We start from the raw sequence: 23664 nt of genomic DNA, 5'->3' as shown, positions 1-23664 counted from the left end.
AGTCAGGAACCATGTGCTCCATTTCAAATAATTTGGCACAACAAAAACATTAAAGGGAACCTGTCACCAGAATTTTTGCTATTAAACTAAAAGAATCCCCTTCTGCAGCTCCTGGGCTGCATTCTAGAAAGGTTCCTCTTGCTACTGGCCCCCCTTTCAGACCTAAATAAACACTTTATAAAATCTTACCTTTTGGTATGCTAATGAGGTTTGCTGGCCACGTGGGCGGGCTGTATTTCGGCCGTTATTCCCCCTCCTGCCGCTGTTTGCCATCCCCCAGTGTTCATTTACATAGATGAGGCCACCGCCCTCATGTTACGCAGTGCTCCTGACGTCTTGCGCATGCGCAGGGGCACTATCGCGGGACTGAGCACTGTTCAAATCGCGAGCGTCGGTGATGTTATTGCGCAGGCGCGAGATTATGGGTGGGTACTTGGATGACGCTGGTGATGACATTCACAGCGCCGCCCATAATCTCGCGCCTGCGCAATAAAATTCACCGGCGCTTGCGATTTGAACAGTGCTCAGTCCCGCGATAGTGTCACTGGGCATGCGCGAGACTTCAGGAGCACTGCGTAACATGAGGGAGGCGGCCTCATCTATGTAAATGAACACTGGGGGACGGCGAACAGCGGCAGGAGGGGGAATAATGGCCGAAATACAGCCTGCCCACCGGGCCAGCAAACCTCATTTGCAAACCAAAAGGTAAGATTTTATAAAGTGTTTATTTAGGTCTGAAAAGGGGGGCCAGTAGCAAGATGAACCTTTCTAGAATGCAACCCAGGAGCTGCAGAAGGGGATTCTTTAAGTTTAATAGCGAAAATTCTGGTGACAGGTTCCAGTTAATGAATACTGCAAAACAACAAAAAGAATAGTGACATTAAATTAAAAAAAAAAGTGCAGATAATCAATCAAGCTCATAGTTCCTGGGCGATTTTAAATGAGTTTTCTCTGAATTGCTGCAGTGTTTCCGAAAAAACATATTTCCCTGGATGACTGGGCCAGTGCCGGAGTCATGCTGCCCAAACCACAGGCAGCATGTATCAGCTGTCAGGTTCCTTATAAAGGTTACAAAATTACCATTTTTTACACTACAGATGTATAGATTTTGATATGTTCTACGTTCTAACTCTACATAGAATTTGTGCAGAGCTGTAATATACCGTAGTTGTATCCATATGGCCCATAATATTTCTGTATGCATATATCACCCATCTTACACTATTTCCAAACTTTCCTTACAGATTGCTCTATGGGTCATAGCCGCAGCTCGTCAAATACAAATAATTCGGAAAGAATATTTCAGGAAAATAATGAGGCTGGACATAGGATGGTTTGACTGCAACTCTGTTGGGGAGCTGAACACAAGAATTTCAGAGTAAGGAAAGACAATAATGGAGATGAAACATTTCTTATAATATTAAACACAAATGTCAAGAAAATAAGATCTGAATCTAAAATGGACATAATTTTTCGAGGCAACATCCTTGAAATTTTACATATTGGGTGTTTTCTAACATATATGGTTATTCTCAAAAAAATAATGTATTTCCCACTGGCGGACTCAGACAGAAAAGGGCCCTTGTGCAAGAACAACATATGGGCCCTTGTGAGCCCAAGAGCTCATCAAAATGCACGATTCCACCTGCTTTGGAGGTAGAAATGGGCCCCCTTATCTCTTGGACCCCTGTTGCACCAATAATACGTCCGCCCCTGTTATCGCATATCTATATAGGACAGGTGACCAATGGGACCCCATAATACTGCAATCGGGGCTCTGGAACCCATGCTGGATGGAGTAGAGGAGCACATGCTCCACCTTTGCTCCATTCATTGTCTGTGACACTCATAAATTGCAAGCGCTATGCTCAGTTTTCTCCGGCAGTCCTATAGACAATGAATTTATCAGAGGCTGAGCATGCGCATTTCCGCTCCATTTAAGACGTGGCGCTGAAGAATGGGAACATCCCAGACATCGATCAGTAAGTTATGCTCTAGCATTCGGAGAATAACCCTTTATAAGTTTTATCAGACCTATCCTCACAGTTAGGTTATAACAGTATGATTTTTGGGGTTCCTACCTGCTTGGGCTACCATTGATTGCTAGAACAGGAACCTGATGATGAAAGAAACAAAGCGCAATAGGGCCTTATCTGTAAGGTGGTGATGAGATGACATTCAGGGATATTCTCACCTGATGGGGTTGTGCGAGCCACAACCAACTGGAATGGGTATATGAGACCTGCAGACCCAAGTGAACAGCCGTCAATGTAGGATGTGGGTGGACCACCCGCGCTGCTGTGTGCAGGATGAAACAGGAAAGTCCCAAATGGGATTTTATTCAACGCGTTTCGGAGACAGACTTCTTCATCGGGATAATCACAATTCTGAGTAATCCTGAGGAAGGACTCTGTCTCCAAAACGTGTTGACTAAAATCCCATTTGGGACTTTCCTGTTTCATGCTTCACACAGCGGCACGGGCAATGTACCCATATCCTCCATAGAACAGGAACCCCCACATTCTTGAGGGCATTCATTGGAGCAGCGGTTTTAAATGTCCACTTTCCGCTCTTTCGTTGGCCCACATTTACTAATCAGTTTTGAGATAAATCATTCATTCTTTTTTCCTCTTACTTACACTGCAGTCATCTGTAACATTTTGTCTTTTCTTTAAACAGTGACATTAACAAAATTAACAATGCCATTGCTGATCAGGTCGCTATCTTCATTGAACGCCTTTCCACATTCGTGTTTGGATTTCTAATTGGATTTATTGGCAACTGGAAACTAACGCTGGTTATTGTGGCTGCGAGTCCTCTTATTGGTCTAGGGGCAGCTTTAATGGCGCTGGTAAGTCTTTTAAAAACAGTTCACTTTCTATGAATATTGAGTTAGAGTATTCTAGCAGTTTGCTTGGCGGGTAAAGAATACAGAAGATGAGGTGTGCCGCGCCTGCAGCGGTCAAACCGCTCGGATCCGGGGTCTGCTGTGGCTCGAGGGTCTCCGGACCCGTGGGCTCACGGCCACTTCAAATAAAAAAGGGGTATTTACAGGGAATAAGAGTTTGTGACGCCACCCGTGGTTCACGGTAAGGGGAGTACCGTCGCTGCCTATGGGAGTGCCTGGGGGAGATGGAGCGGGGCAGCCAGATGACTTTCCCTCCATGGTTAGGGGAGGCCCTGGGACTATGGAGATGGAGGTGTAGGGGAGCACAGTGCAGGTTGGAAGCAGGGGAAGGACAGCATACTCACACAGGTATTGTTAGTAGTGGTGCAACCGCAAAGCCGACTCTGACACAAGGTAAACCAAGTCTCTGGGTGCCGCTGCCTTTCTGGGGGGGAGCTCATCTGGGAATCCAGTCCCTTTGATGCTGCCAGTGGTCTTGACCTGCCTCCTTGCACTAATGTTTAGGTGTTTCCCAGTGACCCCTCGGCTTGAAGCTTTCAGGGTCCCGCTCCCTACACTTAAGTAGAGGAGCTGTGCTCTCGATGGTTAACACTTGGGATTTCAGTGGCTTGCATGGGTTGGAAAGCCCTACCCCCTCGTTGGGTTGGTGCCTTCGATCTCTGAGCTCTTGGGTACAGTTCATAAAGATACTATCCTCCGCAGGTTAATTATCAGGTTGCGAGAAGCTACTCCCTGATCTAGGATCCAGTAACCCACCGTGCTCGGTACCGGTTCGGTTATTAGGTACTCCGGTGCCATCCGTTCTCCAAAACGAATTCTGGCTCCTTTCACCAATACCCTGCGACCGGGTCTCCGACTCCTCCAGTCCCAGACCACTGTCTGCAACCTAGCCAACGTCTCCCAGGGAGCTCCAGCTCCCCTAGCTCCTCACTCCATGAGGGCTACCACTCAACTCAGTGTCCCTCCCCCCAGTCTGTCTGACCCCTAGGCGGGTGGCCCTATTCCAGCTAGACCACCCACTGGTGTGCCTGACAGGGTGTGATGTAAGGTGACTAGAATTTGAATGCTGATGGAAGCAACATCCAAAGTCAGGATCCCCGAACCATGGAGGGTGGGTTCTACACCAGGAAGAAAAGAGGGTGCAGTTCCCTGTGACACTCTGACTAGTTCAGGGGCGTCACACAAAAATATAGAAATCTTATGTATAATATATATATACAGAGGAACCTTGGATTCCGAGCATAATTGGTTCTGGGAGTTTGCTCTTAAACCAAGTTACTCATATCAAAGCGAATTTTCCCATAGGAAATGATTGAAACACAGACAATTCGTTCCACAACCCAAAAATACAACTTATTCCAGTAATACAAACTAACTTACTGTATTCATATAAAATTATTGCAGTCCACTAATACAAAATACTGTACAGTAAATGACATAGCAAATAAATTAAACTGCACGTTAGATTACAATAGAATTGTCGGTGTGCGAGAGGCTCAGTACAAGCAATGCACTGTACTGGTTATTAATAAGAAAAAACAATACTGTATCTATAAATGCTAATTGATAGACATGCTATATAGTACGAGTAGTATGCAATGGTATACTGTATACAGTAAACAGTACATATGTACAGAAAGTTACCTCCAGAGCGGGTCAGAGCGCAGTGAAAGGACAGAACCAGAAGTGTGCACGGTGAGTATTTGCTCTTATTGCAAAGCATTGCTCTTAGACCAAGTTACAAATTTGTAAAAAGCTTTGCTTGTCTTGCAAAACGCTCCTAAACCAAGTTACTCTTAATTCAAGGTTCCACTGTATATATATATACGGTATATATATATATATATATATATATATATATATATATATATATATATATATATAGATATATATATATATATATATATATATACAGTCAGGGCCAGAAATATTTGGACAGTAACACAAGTTTTGTTATTTTAGCTGTTTACAAAAACATGTTCAGAAATACAATTATATATATAATATGGGCTGAAAGTGCACACTCGCAGCAGCAATATGAGAGTTTTCACATCCAAATCGGAGAAAGGGTTTAGGAATCATAGCTCTGTAATGCATAGCCTCCTCTTTTTCAAGGGACCAAAAGTAATTGGACAAGGGACTCTAAGGGCTGCAATTAACTCTGAAGGCGTCTCCCTCATTAACCTGTAATCAATGAAGTAGTTAAAAGGTCTGGGGTTGATTACAGGTGTGTGGTTTTGCATTTGGAAGTTGTTGCTGTGACCAGACAACATGCGATCTAAGGAACTCTCAATTGAGGTGAAGCAGAACATCCTGAGGCTGAAAAAAAAGAAAAAATCCATCAGAGAGATAGCAGACATGCTTGGAGTAGCAAAATCAACAGTCGGGTACATTCTGAGAAAAAAGGAATTGACTGGTGAGCTTGGGAACTCAAAAAGGCCTGGGCGTCCACGGATGACAACAGTGGTGGATGATCGCCGCATACTTTCTTTGGTGAAGAAGAACCCGTTCACAACATCAACTGAAGTCCAGAACACTCTCAGTGAAGTAGGTGTATCTGTCTCTAAGTCAACAGTAAAGAGAAGACTCCATGAAAGTAAATACAAAGGGTTCACATCTAGATGCAAACCATTCATCAATTCCAAAAATAGACAGGCCAGAGTTAAATTTGCTGAAAAACACCTCATGAAGCCAGCTCAGGTCTGGAAAAGTATTCTATGGACAGATGAGACCAAGATCAACCCGTACCAGAATGATGGGAAGAAAAAAGTTTGGAGAAGAAAGGGAACGGCACATGATCCAAGGCACACCACATCCTCTGTAAAACATGGTGGAGGCAACGTGATGGCATGGGCATGCATGGCTTTCAATGGCACTGGGTCACTTGTGTTTATTGATGACATAACAGCAGGCAAGAGTAGCCGGATGAATTCTGAAGTGTACCGGGATATACTTTCAGCCCAGATTCAGCCAAACGCCGCAAAGTTGATCGGACGGCGCTTCATAGTACAGATGGACAATGACCCCAAGCATACAGCCAAAGCTACCCAGGAGTTCATGAGTGCAAAAAAGTGGAACATTCTGCAATGGCCAAGTCAATCACCAGATCTTAACCCAATTGAGCATGCATTTCACTTGCTCAAATCCAGACTTAAGACGGAAAGACCCACAAACAAGCAAGACCTGAAGGCTGTGGCTGTAAAGGCCTGGCAAAGCATTAAGAAGGAGGAAATCCAGTGTTTGGTGATGTCCATGGGTTCCAGACTTAAGGCAGTGATTGCCTCCAAAGGATTCGCAACAAAATATTGAAAATAAAAATATTTTGTTTGGGTTTGGTTTATTTGTCCAATTACTTTTGACCTCCTAAAATGTGGAGTGTTTGTAAAGAAATGTGTACAATTCCTACAATTTCTATCAGATATTTTTGTTCAAACCTTCAAATTAATAATAATAATTAATAATTTTATTCATTTATATAGCGCTATTAATTCCACAGCGCTTTACATACATTGGCAACACTGTCCCCATTGGGGCTCACAATCTAGGTTCCCTATCTGTATGTCTTTGGAGTGTGGGAGGAAACCGGAGTACCCGGAGGAAACCCACGCAAACACGGGGAGAACATACAAACTCCTTGCAGATAGTGTCCTTGGTGGGATTTGAACCCAGGACCCCAGCGCTGCAAGACTGCAGTGCTAACCACTGAGCCACCGTGCCGCCCTCAAATTAAACGTTACAATCTGCACTTGAATTCTGTTGTAGAGGTTTCATTTCAAATCCAATGTGGTGGCATGCAGAACCCAACTCACGAAAATTGTGTCACTGTCCAAATATTTCTGGACCTAACTGTATATACTGTATATATATATATTTATATTGTAATGATATAGGCGTATATGGGTGAAGGCGATCATTCTGAAAGATGCACCAATCTTGCACCAATCTACATGCTTTTAGCTTTAGAGGCCAAGGCAATAAACTAGATGAAGAATACTGAAATACATGGAGGTGAAGAGCCATCCTTGGAAAAAAAGATGTTTTAGGGTCAAGCTGGATGTTTGTGATGTATAAGTATACAATCTGGGCTCTACAGATGGCTATAGACTAAAGGGGGCTTTACACGGTAGCGATATCGCTAGCAATTTGTAGCGATAGCGAGCGTGTAAGTACCCGCCCCCGTCGCGCATGCGATTGTTTGTGATCGCTGCCGTAGCGAACATTATTGCTACGGCAGCGTCACACATACTTACCTGGTCGGCGTCGTCCTATGACTGCCGAACAATCCCTCCGTCAAGGGGGAGGGACGTTCGGCATCACAGCGACGTCACCGCAACGTCACTAAGCGGCCGGCCAATCAAAGCGGAGGGGCAGAGATGAGCAGGACGTAACATCCCGCCCACCTCCTTCCTTCCGCATTGTGGCCGGCGGCAGGTAAGGAGACGTTCCTCGCTCCTGCGGTGTCACACACAGCGATGTGTGCTGATGCATGAGCGATGATCCACCTGGATAAACAACCCTTACCGATTTTTGAGTTTGGGACGACCTCTCCATGGCGAACGATTTTTGAGGTCGCTTAAGGTCGCTGGTCAGTGTCACATGCTGCGATATCGTTAATGACGCCGGATGTGCGTCACTAACAACTTGACCCCGACAACAAAACATTAACGATATCGTAGCGTGTAAAGCCCCCTATAAGGTCTCATAACTATAGAAGCTAACATACTGCTCCTCCACAGAGGAGACAAGGGTAAAGGGATTGGATTTTACCATTCCTATCCTAATCTTCCAGAGATAACCAGCTGCCAAGATAGAAATGACATGCTCTTTATGAGACTGTTTGGCAGAGTCAGGACGTAATTGTTGGTTGAACAATTGTATTTGGTGCCTCATACAGTCATACGCATAGTCATGGCCGTAAGTGTTGGCAGTGGCACCCTAAGGGGTACTTTGCACGCTGCGACATCGCAAGCCGATGCTGCGATGTCGAACGTGATAGTCCCCGCCCCGTCGCAGCAGCGATATCTTGTGATTGCTGGCGTAGCGAACATTATCGCTACGGCAGCTTCACACGTACTCACCTGCCCTGCGACGTCGCTCTGGCCGGCGATCCGCCTCCTTCCTAAGAGGGCGGGTCGTGCGGCGTCACTGCAACGTCACACGGCAGGCGGCCAATAGCAGCGGAGGGGCGGAGATGAGCAGGATGTAAACATCCCGCCCACCTCCTTCCTTTCGCATTGCAGCCGGGACGCAGGTAGGAGATGTTCCTCGCTCCTGCGGCTTCATACACAGCGATGTGTGATGCCGCAGGAATGAGGAACAACATCGTACCTGTCGCTGCACCGGCATTATGGAAATGTCGGACGCTACACTGATCATACGATAACGACGCTTTTGCGCTCGTTAATCGTATCAAAAAGGATTCGCACACTACGATATCGACTGTGACGCCGGATGTGCATCACTTTCGATTTGACCCCACCGACATCGCACCTGCGATGTCGTAGTGTGCAAAGCCCGTCTTAAAATTGTTCCAGAAAATGTATTTTTCCCAGAAAATTAATGCAATTACACATCTTATCATACACATGTTTCCTTCGTGTGTATTGGAACAACAATAACAAAAAAATTAAAGGAATAAAAAAAGCAATTTGGATATAGTTGGACACAAAACCCCAAATATTGTTAGCACCCTCAGCTTAATAATTGGCTGCACATTGTTTGGAATAAATAACTGCAATCACTTCCTATAACCATCAACCAGCTTCTTACACCTCTCAAGTGGAATTTTGGACTCTTCTTTTACAAACTGCTCCAAGTCTTTTATATTTGAAGGCGTCTTCTCCCAACAGCAATTTTAAGATCTCTCCACAGGAGTCAATGTGATTTAGCTCTGGACTCATTGCTGCCACTTCATAACTCTCCAGCGCTTTGTTTCCATCCATTTCTGGGGGCTTTTTGAAGTATGTTTGGGGTCACTGTACTGCTGGAAGGCATTAATGATCTTAGTTAGGAGGAAATGTGACGCCCCTGACTCTATCAGGGTGTCACAGGGAACTGTACTCCTGTTTCTCATGGTGCAGAACTCACCCTCTATGGTTCTGGAATCCTAACTACTGGTATTGCTTCCACCAGCACTCAAATTCTAACCACACCTCACACCACACCCTTTCAGGCACATCAGTGGGTGGTCTAGCTGGAATAGGGCCACCCACCTAGGGGTCAGGCAGACTGGTGGGAAGGAGGAAGTCAGTTGAGCAGTAGCCCTCAAAGAGTGAGGAGCTGAGGGAGTTGTAGCTCCCTGTGTGACCTTGGTTGGGTCGCAGACGGTGGTCTGGGACCAGAGGAGTCGGAGACCCGTTCGCAGGGTATTGGAAAAGGGTGTACTGACTTAGTTTTGGAGAATGGTCGGCACCAGAAAGTCCAGTAACCGGACCGGTACCGGGCACGGCAGGGTACAGGACCCTAGATCAGGGAGTAGCTTCACGTAACCTGATAATTCACCTGTGGAGGATAGTCTCTTTATGAACTTTCCCCAAGAGCTCAGAGATCAAAGGCATCAACACAACAAGGGGGATAGGGCTTTCCAGCTTATGCAGCCCCCTGAAATCCCAAGTGTCAGCCATCAAGAGCACAGCTCCACTATTTCACTATAGGGAGCGGAACCCTGACAGCTTCAGGCTGAAGGGTCACTCAGGAACATCTACACAATTGTGCATGGAGGCAGGCTCCGGACCACTAAGCAATACAAGTGGAGACGGACACCCGGACGGGCTCCCCAGAGTGGCAGCGGTTTACTTCTGTGTCAGAGTCTGCTTATTGACCGCATTAACAACTACATCACCTGAGTGAGTAAGTACACTTGCCTGACCGAGTCCTGACCTGCCCAAATCACCTCCACCATACTGTTCCACCTCCCTCCGGAGCCCGGTGGCCTTCCCTACCCATGGAGGGATCACCATCTAGCTTCCCCGCTCCATCAGCCTTGGGTACTCCCATCGGCAGCGGGAGTACTCCCTTACCACACACCACGGGTGGCGTTATGAACTGTCCCTTGTAAATATGCCCCCCCCCCCCTTTTATTTGAGTGGCCGTTGAGCCCCGGTCCAGGAACCCTCGAGCGACAGCAAAACTCCCGGATCCGAACAGTCCGACTGCTGCAGGGGCGGCACAGAAATATTAAAATAATTAAATGTATTTAGTCTTGAGAAAAGATGTATAAGGGGAGACATCATTAACTTGTACAAGTACGTAAACAGCCAAGATAAAAATGTGGTCAAATGCAGTTATATGTAAAATCCCCTCAATAAAAAAGAAGAGGACACTACCTTTTTCTAGAGAAAAATTGTTCAATTTCCACAGCAGCCAAGCTTTCCTAACCATGATAACTGTCAATTATTGGAACAGTTGACTACAAGGACTAGTTACAGCATGAACCATCAATGGTTTAAAAAAGGCTCAGATACTTTTTAGAAAAAAACAACATAGGTAAATACTTATATAAAAGTGAAAAATTCTTAATCCCATTGATTCACACTCGGGTTGGGATCAGAAATCAGAAAATCAACCTTAAATCTTTACGGAAATGTTTCTGCAAATACAATACACCAAGAACTGGTGGATTTCCAACTAATACATTGATCCTCTGCATTATTCCCTGCCTAGCACAAGCCTATATGCTTGATTTCTGCCTCTTCTGTGCTGTTAAAAATGAGCCGGGAATCGGCCAACTCTTGATGGACTTGCAAGAGCTTTTGCGTAAAGATTCAAAGTTGATTTTCTTGGAGATGGACTATCTATTTGTAGCCCACAAGATACGTTTGATCTTGTTTTTCCGTACTCTACCCAGCAATTAAATCTGTTTGGTTTTCCTAAAGCTTTTGACAGGTTCCCTTTAAATGTGTAAACATGATGACCGCAAAAACATAATGCATAAACGTCAATAAAAATCTACCATCTGTGATATGTATACTGAACCAAGCTTTGTGGGCAGATATGGTAGACATGAGACACAAATCTGGCATAATTCAGTTGCATTTGTTTATTGACATAGACTATTCTTATATCTGTTAAAAAAAGAGTTAACTTTCTTAAAGACACACTTAAATGTTAAGATTGGACCATGTCACTAAATATGTAATATTTTTATTTGTTCTAAGTTCCACTGTTCTCCTTAATTTAGTGTTCATTTTCTGCTTCCTCTTTCCATCTAGTCTTGTTAAGAAAAGTGAGTGTGGTCCTCAACTTTTCTTTGGGGGCATTGTCTTGAGGACTACACTGTCACGAAGTGTAATGGGGTATATAATGACAGGACAGGTGACCCTAGGCTGGCCCTCAGACTAGTGTCCCTTAACTCGGAGGTAGATTTGATGGTAATAAGGTTTGAGCCTCCAGCGTGACCCTAATTCCTGTTCAAACCCTGATTTTACTCCCCTTCTCCCACACCCTTGGAGCAGGCCGGAAAACACAAAGACAAAACCCCACAAAATGACACGGACAAGTGAGAACGGAAACTCGTACACACTGCACTCAAACACAAAGGAGGGAGAATATGTGTACTGGGAAATAACAGAAAAAGGGGGGGGGAGTAATGCAGAACAGGGGAATGCTCACACCACTCAGAAGCACAACACAGATCACCATAAATAGGAAAATGACCAAGACTGGGAATCGCTGGAGCCAAAGCTGAAGCTATCATTGGCCATAAAGGAATGAAACCGTGCCTTAAAGAGGGAGGTGACTAGCAACCTGAGCTCTTAGGTCCTGCTCACCAGTCTGCAGGAATTAACTCCTGCAAAGCTGTGAAGACCAGAGAACCTGAACCAGCCGATGCCCGGCTCAGGCTGAACAATACAGAACCTCAGGTTGCTTGTCAGGCTCTGTGGAGTGAACAGAGTCCATCAACAGGTGTGTGAAAAGCTGAACATCAGATGTCACACACCCAGTTGGCTAATAAGACTAGATTTATGTAGATGGAAGAGTGGGCCATATCACAGGGATAGAGTGGTGTAGGAACAAGATAAATGCAATGTCAGATTCAGAAGGACAACAACATTACAGTAAAATATATATATATTTAGGGCAAATTACAGTTCCTCTTTAAAGTGTTCTAAAAGTTGACTGAACACATTGGGGCTTGTATAGGAAACTGATGGTTCATTCTGCAATTGCTGCAGATCTAGCGTCATGAAATGCAGTTCAGGTAGGAGAATTATGGTCTGTTTCTCTATGTGACTATTACGAAGCTTTAGTGGGAGCTAAGATATCTCTTCAATCATTCTCACAAATGGATTGAAAAAAACGTATGAGAAAAATAGCCTGCAATTTACAACAGTGATGTTATTTTTACCAGAAAGCACAGTCAGTACTTTATGTTATTTGATGTTATAAGTGAAAGCACTTGATGGATATAAGTGGTGTCATCACTGCGAGAGCTGAGCTCAGCTGGAAAAGACATGGAAGCATCTGCTGTCCGGTCGGTGGCCTGGCATGTCGTATCATCTTACTTTATAAGTTTTTATTGGGTAATCAATAATCGCAAAAATATATATTGAAAACTTTCCAAATACATCAAAGAGACAGACCCAGTGTTCCCTCTAATTGGAACTTAATCCAAACAGGGTAACCCTGAATAAATAACTATACGCTGACTGTGCAAGATATGTATAATTGGGAAACAACATGTCCTGCTGTCAGGATAAAGCTAGATAATAATTAGAAATAAATCTCTTGATTAACATGCATAGAGCTCCTGACACTAAGATAAAATACCCAGTGACTGTATAATATACAATAAGCAAAAAGAAGCCAGAAAAGCAGATCATATAGACATTATTTTCTTTAACTTAAAGCACGTTGGCGATAATGTAGATATAGCTGGTCTGTGTCCCTCACCCCAACACGTGTTTCGCCCTAGCTTCTTCAGGGGGTGGTTGTGAATGTCTTGCCCCTGGGCAGCTGAGCTGCTCGGATCTGAATACTCCGTGGCTCGAGGGGTTCTAGACCAGTTTTAAATGAAAAAAAATAAAAAAAAAAATTAATAAAAATTCCGACTATGCCACTCACGGTTTGCAGCCAGGCATGGTAGGGCCGCCGCTGCGGGTTTCCGCTGGGGATGATGGATGGGGCAGCATGGATGGTGGAGCCCTCCGCGAGCAGGGCTTCTCCCCAGGGGTAGGTGAAGGGTTAACGTGGAGGCGCGCAGCAATAAGTCAGTCCAGACAGGGAGTGGAGTTTGATTGTCTTTACTTACTGGATTCGTGCCCTGGGACATGCTGGTTCCCGTGTGCGCCCATGTCCATTATTGCTGTGCCAGCCAATCTGGTGCCACTCTACCACCGATGCACTGTGGTGTATTTGTCAGTCCTCCCTGGCGTGGAGCACTTGGAGGTCTTTTTGGTGTCTGGGTCCTGTTGCAGGCAGCTTGGACTATTTAAGGAAATTTCTCCCGGTGCCCTCTTTGCTGCTGTTGCCTCGGACGTTAGTGGTGGCAGATGAGTCCTGGAAATCCACCCGCCTGGCAGAGTTAACAGATGGCTTCAAGTCCTCGTTTGTTCTGGGATCTGCACCCCGTGCATGCAAAGTACTGTGAGCCCTGGATGTCTACCCCACAGGATCCCTCTGTCCTTGGAGCTTGCTCTCTCGCTCTCCAGCTACATTTCTCCTCTGAGTGGCTGATCTTTCTACTCAGGTCTTTGCGGATTCTTTGCTACGTTCAAAGTGTCTCAAGAGTCTGTTGTCTGTCTTGACACCTTTCCTTTCAATTCCTTTCTTCCACTCACTAACTAACTCCTCCCACTGTCTACCCACACTTCCCAGGTCACTCTCTCCTCCCCCAGGTCTGGTCCTTCCGTTCCCAGTTGGCTGCCTGTTAGCTCACAGTGCCCAGCCCTGTTATCTGGCTCTAAGGGGGAATCTCTCACCCTGGTTGTGAGTGTAAATGTCCTGGTGTGCTAGTGTGTGTGTGTAGTGGCTGGCACAGTCATGTAGGACCTGAGCTGTTACCTTGTTGTTACCTTATTTTTGTGACACCTGGTTACCGCAGGGGGGTCACATGAATAATGTAGCTTTCAACATCACTCAAACAGTTTCTTTACAGATAGACATTTTGCATAAACTTATCCTGATATTCTTAACTACGACATATTTTTAGGCTGTTGCAAGACTAACTGGCAGAGAGCTGAAGGCATATGCTACAGCTGGGTCGGTGGCCGATGAAGTACTCACCTCCATCCGAACAGTGGCTGCCTTTGGTGGGGAGAATAGAGAAGCTGAACGGTAGGAAGCATAAAGGGAGTCTGTCAGCGCAAAATAACTGTTCAAACCAAGCATAGGCACTCAATGCACCCTTGCTTGGCATGGCCAAACATTTCAATGAGCCTTCCTATCTACTTGTTTTTTATCTATGTCCACCCTCCTCTTCCTCCTGTAAAACCAGAACTGTCAGTGAAGGAGGAGGTGGTAAATGGAAAACAAGTACCATACTTTTCTGATTATAAGACGCACTTTTTTAGCAAGAAATCATCTTGCTAAAATTTCTGTGCATCTTATAGTCCGCAGTCAGTAAGATCAGCCGTTCCATATATATGTAATGACATTCTTGTTAGCCTACATTTATGTGATCTTGAAGGGCACAGAAAAGCAGTGTATCACAGGACTGATTAATAGAAAATCTACAACAGGCATCCTTTATAGTGTGGAAATTAAAATAACTGTGCATAAATTGGAGTGATGAATTCTGGAGTTTATGTCATAAAGAGAAGACATTTCACATGTTAGACAACAGGCACAAATTCCACAATAAATGTCATTCTGCTCTTTATGTAACAATAAGTAGACAGCTGCACTCTGTAGTGCTAAGATATGTGGTACAATGAATATGGGAATATAGACATGCATTACTGCTATGAAAAACATGCAAAAAATGAGATATTAGCACACAAAAATGACCAATTGTATGTGAGCCCAACAGCCAACGGCAAGGCTACCTCTTTTTGTTGGGTCCCTATCAAACTAATGCCTCTCTTTGAGTTTCTTTATGAACTTTTGGTACCAGACAACCAAAGTAAAGTATATTGGGACCTTGTTATGTCACTGTGGTGGACAGTATATAAATCCCTTTAATTTTTTGGTATAACCACTTTAGAATAAATCATTACCCCTTTTTCTGCCCTAGAGCACCAAGAAACAAGTGTAGCCTACCAATGTTAGTGACATTATGCCCTCCACATCTTTTTAGCACCAGGGTAGTTTTAATAGAAATATTTTTTTCCTATTTTTTGTTGTCCAAAGCTAGGTGCATCTTATAGTCAGGTGCGTCTTATAGTCAGGTGCGTCTTATAGTCAGGTGCGTCTTATAGTCAGGTACGTCTTATAGTCAGGTGCGTCTTATAGTCAGGTACGTCTTATAGTCAGGTGCGCTTTATAGTCAGGTACGTCTTATAGTCAGGTACGTCTTATAGTCAGGTGCGCTTTATAGTCAGGTGCGTCTTATAGTCAGGTGCGTTTTATAGTCAGGTGCGTCTTATAGTCAGGTGCGTCTTATAGTCAGGTACGTCTTATAGTCAGGTGCGCTTTATAGTCAGGTGCGTCTTATAGTCAGGTGCGTTTTATAGTCAGGTGCGTCTTATAGTCAGGTACGTCTTATAGTCAGGTACGTCTTGTAGTCAGGTACGTCTTAAAGTCGGTATGTGGGGAAGTGGGCAGAATTTCTTGATGACGCCAAAGGTGCACTGTGACTGTGCTTGGTTTGAACAGTCATTTTTTGCTAACAGGCTCCCGTTAAATCTTCATTAAGCCCTTATATTAATAAAAAGACAGGATGATGGTTGAACTGATCTATTTTTTCCATTTGCTTATTATTACAGATATGACCAAAATTTAATTGCTGCCCAGGCCTGGGGCATAAGGAAAGGCACCATTATTGGCTTCTTCCAGGGATACATGTGGTGTATTATATTCCTGTGCTACTCTCTAGCATTTTGGTATGGATCCAAGCTGGTAATTGAGACAAAGGAGCTCACACCGGGGAGTCTTCTTCAGGTGAGTGTTTTGTATAATTTTAATGTCTTATGGTATCCGAGTAGAAGTGCCGAATCTGGAAAATTGGCCAAACAGAGACGGAGGAAACAGTATTAGGTAATGGAGGATAGACTCAATGAGTTACCGTACTTTCTATCTTCATTGTCATGGCCTGTGGTGGCATGGTGGAGTCAACCAGATAAGGCCAGGATAAGTGAAGAGGGCATGAAAAGTACCTAGTAGTAGTGTACATAGAAGAGAGAGGACAAAAAAAAAATCAAAATGAAGTCTTTATTATGGTTTTGGCACCAAAGACACAAAATGTTTTAGTTCTTCTTTCTCAAAGACTTTTCTATCCCCAATTCCCCATACCCTTAAATGCTAACAACTCAATTCTTCTGAATAATGGTGTCTTCCATTTCTTGGTATGATCCTGTAAATAATATGGGACCCATCAGACTTGGGGCTTCCCTCTGCAAGGGTCCCAAAGCAGCCAAATGGTTTTCCTCTATGTTACAAGATTAGGCACTGATGTTTTCTCTGTTTTGATCAGAAAATTAATATAAAGTCAAAATGATACATTAACTAAAGGCCGCTTTACACGCTACGATTTATCTGACTATCTCAGTAGCGATGTGACACGCCCAGATCGTAGTTACGATTTGCCGAGATCGCTCATAGGTCGTTTATTTGCGGTCACACGTAACGATCTCACAAGCGACGCCAAATCATTACGCGATATATTGTTTGACCAAGGTGGTCGTGTGGATGTTGTTCGTCGTTGGCAGGGTGTCAAACGTACCAATATGTCGGCTGCGATCCAAACGACGAACAATATTTTGAAAATGAACGACGTGTGTTAACAATCAACAATGTGTGTTAACAACCTATTTGCGATCGTTCGGAGTCGCACGTAGGTTTCACATGCAACGACGTCGCTAACGATGCCGGATGTGCGTCACGAAAACCGTGACCCCGATGACATATCGTCAGATAAATCGTAACGCCATCTTAAGATTATGCATCACAGCATCACAGCTTATTAAAACACATTTAACATTTTTATTTTAGGTTTTCTTTGGTGTTTTGGTTGCTGCCATGAATCTGGGCCAGGCATCTCCTTGCTTGGAAGCTTTTGCCTCTGGGAGAGCAGCTGCAACAATCATTTATGAGACTATAGAAAAGGTATGTGTTAAGTGTGCAGAACTTTTTTATTAAAGTGATCTTGTCACCAGATTTGGTGACTATAAGTTGCGGCCACCACTACTGGGCTCTTATATACAGGATTTTAACATGCTGTATATAAGAGCCCAGGCTGCTGTGTAGAACATAAAAATCACTTTATAATACTCACATTAAAGGGTGGTACGGTGCAGACTTGTCTGATGTGTGTCTCTGTTCTCCGGTACCGGCGCCTCCTCTTTTGGCCATCTTTGTCCTCCTTCTTCTGATGCCTGGGTACATGACGCATTCTACGTCATTCACAATAGCCGGCACTGAGGTTCTGCGCAGGCACACTTTGATCTGCCCTGAGCATGGCAGATCAAAGTATTGTAGTACGCCTGCGCGGGACCTCAATGCCAGCCTGTGTGGATGAGATAAGATGCATCATGCTCCAAGGCTTCAGAAGAAGGAGGACAAAGATGGCCAAAAGAGGAGGCGCCGGTATCAGAGAACAGAGACACCCTCCCGACCAGTGTGCATTGCACTGCCCCTTAGGTGAGTATTATAAAGTGATTTTTATGTTCTCCACAGCAGCCTGGGCTCTTATATACAGCATGTTAGAATGCTGTATGTAGGAGCTCACTGATGGTGACCGCAGCTTATAGTCACCAAATCTGGTGACAGGTTCCCTTTAAAGGGTTTCTTCCAAAATAATAAGTTATCCTATCCACTGGCAGACACGGGCAGAAAAGGACCCCATATGGGCACTTTGCAGCCCAAAAGCTCATAAAAATGCACTTGCTTTGGAGGTAGAAATTAACCCCCTTACCTCTTGGGCCCCTATGTTGCCGCACAAGTTGCTTTAATGTTATGTCCGTCCCTGTCCTATGCATAGGATAGGTGAAAATGTAATGATCGCTGGGGGTCCAACAGCAATCTAGAGAACCCAGGAGCTAGGCTCTGCAGAATTCTGTCTTGCATGTAGTGGAGTGAACATGCTCGACTTCCACTCCATCTATTATCTATGGTACTGCTGGATTTTATCCAAGTGCTGTACTTGGCTTTCTCCACCATTCTCATAGACAATGAATGGAGGGGAAGTCGAGTAGGCATACCTTCACTCTATACAAGACAGGGTCCGGCATAGCCTTGTTCCCACACTGCAGAGTCCTGTTTCCCTAGTGCTCAGTAAGTTATTCCATATCCTATGGATAGAAGATCACTTGCTATCTTGGAATAACCCTTTAAAATACTGAGGTTGATGGATATGTTCAATTGTTCTTATTTTTTCTACATATCTTTAAAATGCATCAGAAAAAAAATAACTTCTAAATGTAAAAATTCTATCATTTTGTGTGTCCAGCTCCTCTGCAAACCTATGTGTCTACATGATTGCAGACCACAATCAAGCCCCTTGTAGTTGGATCCAGCAGGCATGAGTTCTTCTACTCCTTCTGTACCTTTCAAGCTACAGACAGTGGAATAGGGAGCAGAGTTGAGAGTAAAATATCACTGCAGGATAACAATACAAATAAGGCTTTTGGTAGCCTGCAACCATGAAGACACGTGTAAGCTCAGGCTCACACCAGCATAATTTATCCCATCCGAGAGAATTTGGCCATTTATGCTAATCCCACTCTGTACTCATACAGTTATCAAGGGAAATAAGTGATTGATCATTTTCTATTCTATCAGAGTCCAGTGATTGACTGTATGTCCAATGAAGGCCACAAATTAGATCAAGTGAAGGGGGTTATTGCCTTCCATGATGTGAATTTCCATTATCCATCACGGCCCGATGTAAAGGTATGTACTGTTACAGTAATAAGATACCATATTTTTCGTTTTATAAGACACACTGGATTATAAGACTCACCCCAAATTTAGAGGAGGAAAATAGGAAAAAATAACTTTTAATGTTAAAATGAGGGTCCGTCTTATAATCCTAGTGCATCTTAATCCTATAATGCTCACTAGGAAGGAGCGGCGGTGGTTGAGCAGCTCAGGAAGGTCACAGGAGCCAGGGCGATGCTGCGGGTTCGGGGGTTTTGTGACGCCATTGATCTGCCGGCAGGCTGCGAGGGTATCGCGGCAGCAAGCGCCATTGATCTGTCGGCAGGCTGCGAAGGTGACACTGCAGTGGAGCGAATCAGGAGGGTCACAGGATGGAGGATCAGAGGACAGGGGTATCTCAGCGGTGGGTGCCATTCATCTGACTGGGGGTTCCTTTGAATCACCCGCAGTTGATGAAATGGACTTCAAGTAGATAGCCATCGTGTCAATCTGCACATGCGCCGCCTTTGCAGCCTTTTTCTTGAAGTCCATCGCATCAACCGAGGATGGAGCCCGCAGTAAACTCAATGCATCCGCCTCCGAGACACCTCATCCCGTGACCCTCCTGAGTTGCTCCCCTGCAGTTTCACCCCGCAGGTCACCGGCAGATCAATGGCACCCGCCGCTATACCCCCGAGCCCATTCTGTGACCCTGCGTCCTATGACCCCGCTCTACCACTGCCACCCTGGTAAACCATATCCATTTTGTAAGAAGTACCCCAATTTTACCCCCAAAAAAGTGCGTTTTACAATTTGGAAAATTCGGTAGATAGTAAATTTTGGGCGAAAATAGGATACTTCTTACTTTTTGTAAATATTGAACTATTGTATATTGAAGAATGCTGGGACATTTTTGTACTAGGGAATTTGTTTGTTCTTTTTAGATTTGCCTTTCATTCCTTTCACATTCCAAAATAACACTATTCTTCAGGAATTATAAAAGAGTGACCTTAGTAACTATGTCCCAGGCACAGAATGTAGACTTTAAACTCCATTAAGGGCAGAGAAAATGAATATGTACACATCTTACAAATAAGAGATAAGGCCAACAATTCTATGATGTTGAAATTGTTGCGGAGTACAAAAATAATAGATGTAGCTAATAAAAAACAATAATAGATAATAAATAACAGTATCATACAGTACATTTCCCATTATTTGTACCGTGGTGGTACCTTATGTTGCATTATTATTATTATTATTATTATTTATTATTTTATTGTATTTCTTTAATAATATTTTAGGGCTTAACGTACCGTATTTTAGCCATTATTTAAAAAAAAAAAATAAAAAAATGGGCTTTATATTTAAACATGATGTCCCAGGGATGGAGGGCAGCCAATGTTACTCCCACTGATCCTAAGAATGGTGGTCTTTACACCGGAGGCACGCAGGGCCAGCTCCACAGTTTTGCGAGCTCATGGGATACAAAGTCCCACTAGGCTCCTTGTCACTTTCAATTATTCTTCCTCATCTTCCAAGAGATATAACTTTTTGTATTTTTTGGTTGTATTTGTTATTTTCCAATATGAGCTGTAATTCTTATCATTGACATTTGTATTCCATTTTTCTTGAGCGGCAAAGTAACAAAAAACAGCTATTTTCTTCTTTTTAGCTTCCACAGTTGGGATTAAATATTATATTTGTAATGCTCACAGCCGGTTTAGAGGCAGTGAGTGGGATTAGTGGACCCACTGGATCACAGGGGGGACCCGGACTTACCCTTTAGTGGGAGGGGTGTAGCTAAGCACCCACTACGAGGCAAACGCCAGGTGCCACATCCAGGGCAGTGACCGGGACTGTGGCAGCTGACCCCAGGACAGGTGACAGACTCAGGTATAGATGGGATCAGGCAGGGAGACTGAGGCAGGCTGGACAGGCGGGTACGGACAGGAATGGTGGGCACGGCAGGGACAGACAGGTATGGGAAGGCAGGTACAGGAGACAGACACAGGTTTACCAGCACCTGACAACTAGCTAGCAGACTGGTATACTGACTAACTGAATATGTTGCTCAGGCACCTCCCCTATTGGGAGGATGCCTTAAATACACTGTGCCTCAGATAGTGAACAGACAGTGATACCAAATAAGTATGTTTTTTGGGGTTATTTTGGATCTCATTTACAATGTAAGAAAAGGATAGTGATATCAACTTTTATATTTTTTTTATTTTTTAAAAAATATTTAATAGTTTGTTTTTTTTTAAATAAAATTTTAATTAGCCCCCTAGGGGACTTGAACTTGCAAACTTTTCTACGATAGTGTAATATTCAAAAGTATGGTAAAAATTCTGTTTCCTTTGACGCGTATCCACAAAGGGGTTCGTAGATGTAGAAATATGGCAGACACCGGATACCATTAACATCCGGAAATCGAGTCACATCTGAAAAGACACCTCCCTGCTCCATTCACTTCTAAGGGGATATGAAAACAGTAGTGCACATGTGTGACCACCACTCCCAATAAATGTAGCAGTAGTGACTTTTGCCTACTCCTGCTCCATTTACACAGAGGACGTGGGGAAATGGGACCCTCCTTTATAGATTATGTCCATGGGATAGATGATAAAAGTTTGTTGCACAACCATTTCAGAATCAATGTCACATGAATCCCGCAGATGTCATGATATACATTCCAAAAATTCAAATTTCAGTTTACTATTAGTGATGAGCGAGTATGCTTGTTACTACTCGGTACTCGCACGAGTATCACTGTACTCGGGCTACTCGGCGGGTACCGAGTAATTTCGCGATACTCGTGCTTTACTCGTGGTCTTCATCCCAGCATGTTGGCGCTCTTTTGAGAGCCAGCCCTCATGCAGGGATTGGCTGGCAGACCACTGCAATGCCACAGCCCTGTTAGTTGTGGAATTGCAGTGATTGGCCGGCCTGCACAGCGTGACTGAGCCTTTATACCGGCGGGCGCGCTGTGCTCTGTACACAGCCATCTCATATTCCCTGCTTTCCACGCCCACAGGCGCCTATGATTGGTTGCAGTGAGACACGCCCCCACGCTGAGTGACAGGTGTCTCACTGCACCCAATCACAGCAGCCGGTGGGCGTGTCTATACTGTGCAGTAAAATAAATAAATAAATAATTAAAAAAAACGGCGTGCGGTCCCCCCAATTTTAATACCAGCCAGATAAAGCCATACGGCTGAAGGCTGGTATTCTCAGGATGGGGAGCTCCACATTATGGAGAGCCCCCCAGCCTAACAATATCAGTCAGCAGCCGCCCAGAATTGCCGCATACATTATATGCGACAGTTCTGGGACTGTACCCGGCTCTTCCCGATTTACCCTAGTGCGTTGGCAAATCGGGGTAATAAGGAGTTAATGGCAGCCCATAGCTGCCACTAAATCCTAGATTAATCATGTCAGGCGTCTATGAGACACCTTCCATGATTAATCTGTAAATTACAGTTAAAAAACACACACACCTGAAAAAATCCTTTATTAGAAATAAAAAACAATAACAAAGTCCCTCATCACCAATTTATTAACCCCGACAAACCCTCCATGTCCGGCGTACTCCACAGTCCTCCAGCGTCGCGTCCAGCTCTGCTACATTCAGGTGACAGGAGCTGCAGAATACACCGCCGCTTCTGTCAGCTTCACACAGCAACTGAGGTGAGTAGCGCGATCAGCTGCTGTCAGTCAGGTAACTCACGGCCACCGCTGGATCCAGCGGTGGCCGCGATTAACCTCAGTGACAGCAGCTGATCGCGCTACTCACCTCAGTTGCTGTGTGAAGCTGACCGGAGCGGCGGTGTATTCTGCAGCTCCTGTCACCTGAATGTAGCAGAGCTGGACGCGACGCTGGAGGTCCGTGGATTACGCCGGACATGGAGAGTTTTTCAGGGTTAATAAATTGGTGATGAGGGACTTTGTTAGTGTTTTTTATTTCTAATAAAGGATTTTTCGGGTGTGTGTTTTTTAATTGTAATTTACAGATTAATCATGGAAGGAATCTCGGGGAGACGCCTGACATGATTAATCTAGGACTTATTGGCAGCTATGGGCTGCCAATAACTCCTTATTACCCCGATTTGCCAACACACCAGGGTAAATCGGGAAGAGCTGGGTACAGTCCCAGAACTGTCGCATCTAATGTATGCGGCAATTCTGGGCGGCTGCTGACTGATATTGTTAGGCTGGGGGGCTCCCCATAATGTGGAGCTCCCCATCCTGAGAATACCAGCCTTCAGCCGTATGGCTTTATCTGGCTGGTATTAAAATTGGGGGGACCGCACGCCGTTTTTTTTAATTATTTAATTATTTATTTCACTGCACAGTATACACACACACACCGGCTGCTGTGATTGGGTGCAGTGAGACACCTGTCACTCAGCGTGGGGGCGTGTCTCACTGCAACCAATCATAGGCGCCGAAAAGCAGGAAAGTAGGGAATACGAGATTGTTTAATGAGCGGCTGGCTTTTTCAAGAGGAAAAGCCGCCGGAGTTTAGTGAGCTGTGCAGCGCCGCGGCAGTGATCGGGGAACGGTAAATAAGAGAGAGGGGGGGAGAATGACCGACAGACTGTGAGAGGGGTACAGACAAGACAGAGAGACCGACAGAGCGAGACCGACCGACGGGAGATAGAATGAAAAAAAAAATGACCGACATCGCTAGTAAAAAGCACAAAACGTGCGTTTTGGACATCGGAGTGCCACACAATGTTTTACGTAAAATCTTTCATGTATTAATCTCAAAAAGTAACATACACCAGCTCTATCTCACT

At 44.5% G+C, this 23664-nt stretch overlaps 1 protein-coding gene across 1 annotated transcript in view; it reads left to right on the top strand.

Annotated features, from left to right (window-relative positions):
* The window catches only part of LOC142246614 (bile salt export pump-like), a 97360-nt gene that overhangs the window by 17929 nt on the left and 55767 nt on the right, over positions 1 to 23664 (top strand). The window contains exons 6-11 of the mRNA XM_075319684.1: positions 1245 to 1378; positions 2680 to 2851; positions 14058 to 14182; positions 15772 to 15946; positions 16997 to 17110; positions 18785 to 18895. Coding sequence (XP_075175799.1) covers positions 1245 to 1378; positions 2680 to 2851; positions 14058 to 14182; positions 15772 to 15946; positions 16997 to 17110; positions 18785 to 18895 — 831 coding nt within the window. The remainder of the gene's footprint in view (positions 1 to 1244; positions 1379 to 2679; positions 2852 to 14057; positions 14183 to 15771; positions 15947 to 16996; positions 17111 to 18784; positions 18896 to 23664) is intronic.

The sequence above is a fragment of the Anomaloglossus baeobatrachus genome, chromosome 7 (genome assembly GCF_048569485.1).
Source record: "Anomaloglossus baeobatrachus isolate aAnoBae1 chromosome 7, aAnoBae1.hap1, whole genome shotgun sequence".
Classification (NCBI taxonomy): Eukaryota; Metazoa; Chordata; class Amphibia; order Anura; family Aromobatidae; genus Anomaloglossus; species Anomaloglossus baeobatrachus.
This window is presented reverse-complemented; position numbering and strand designations above follow the sequence as displayed.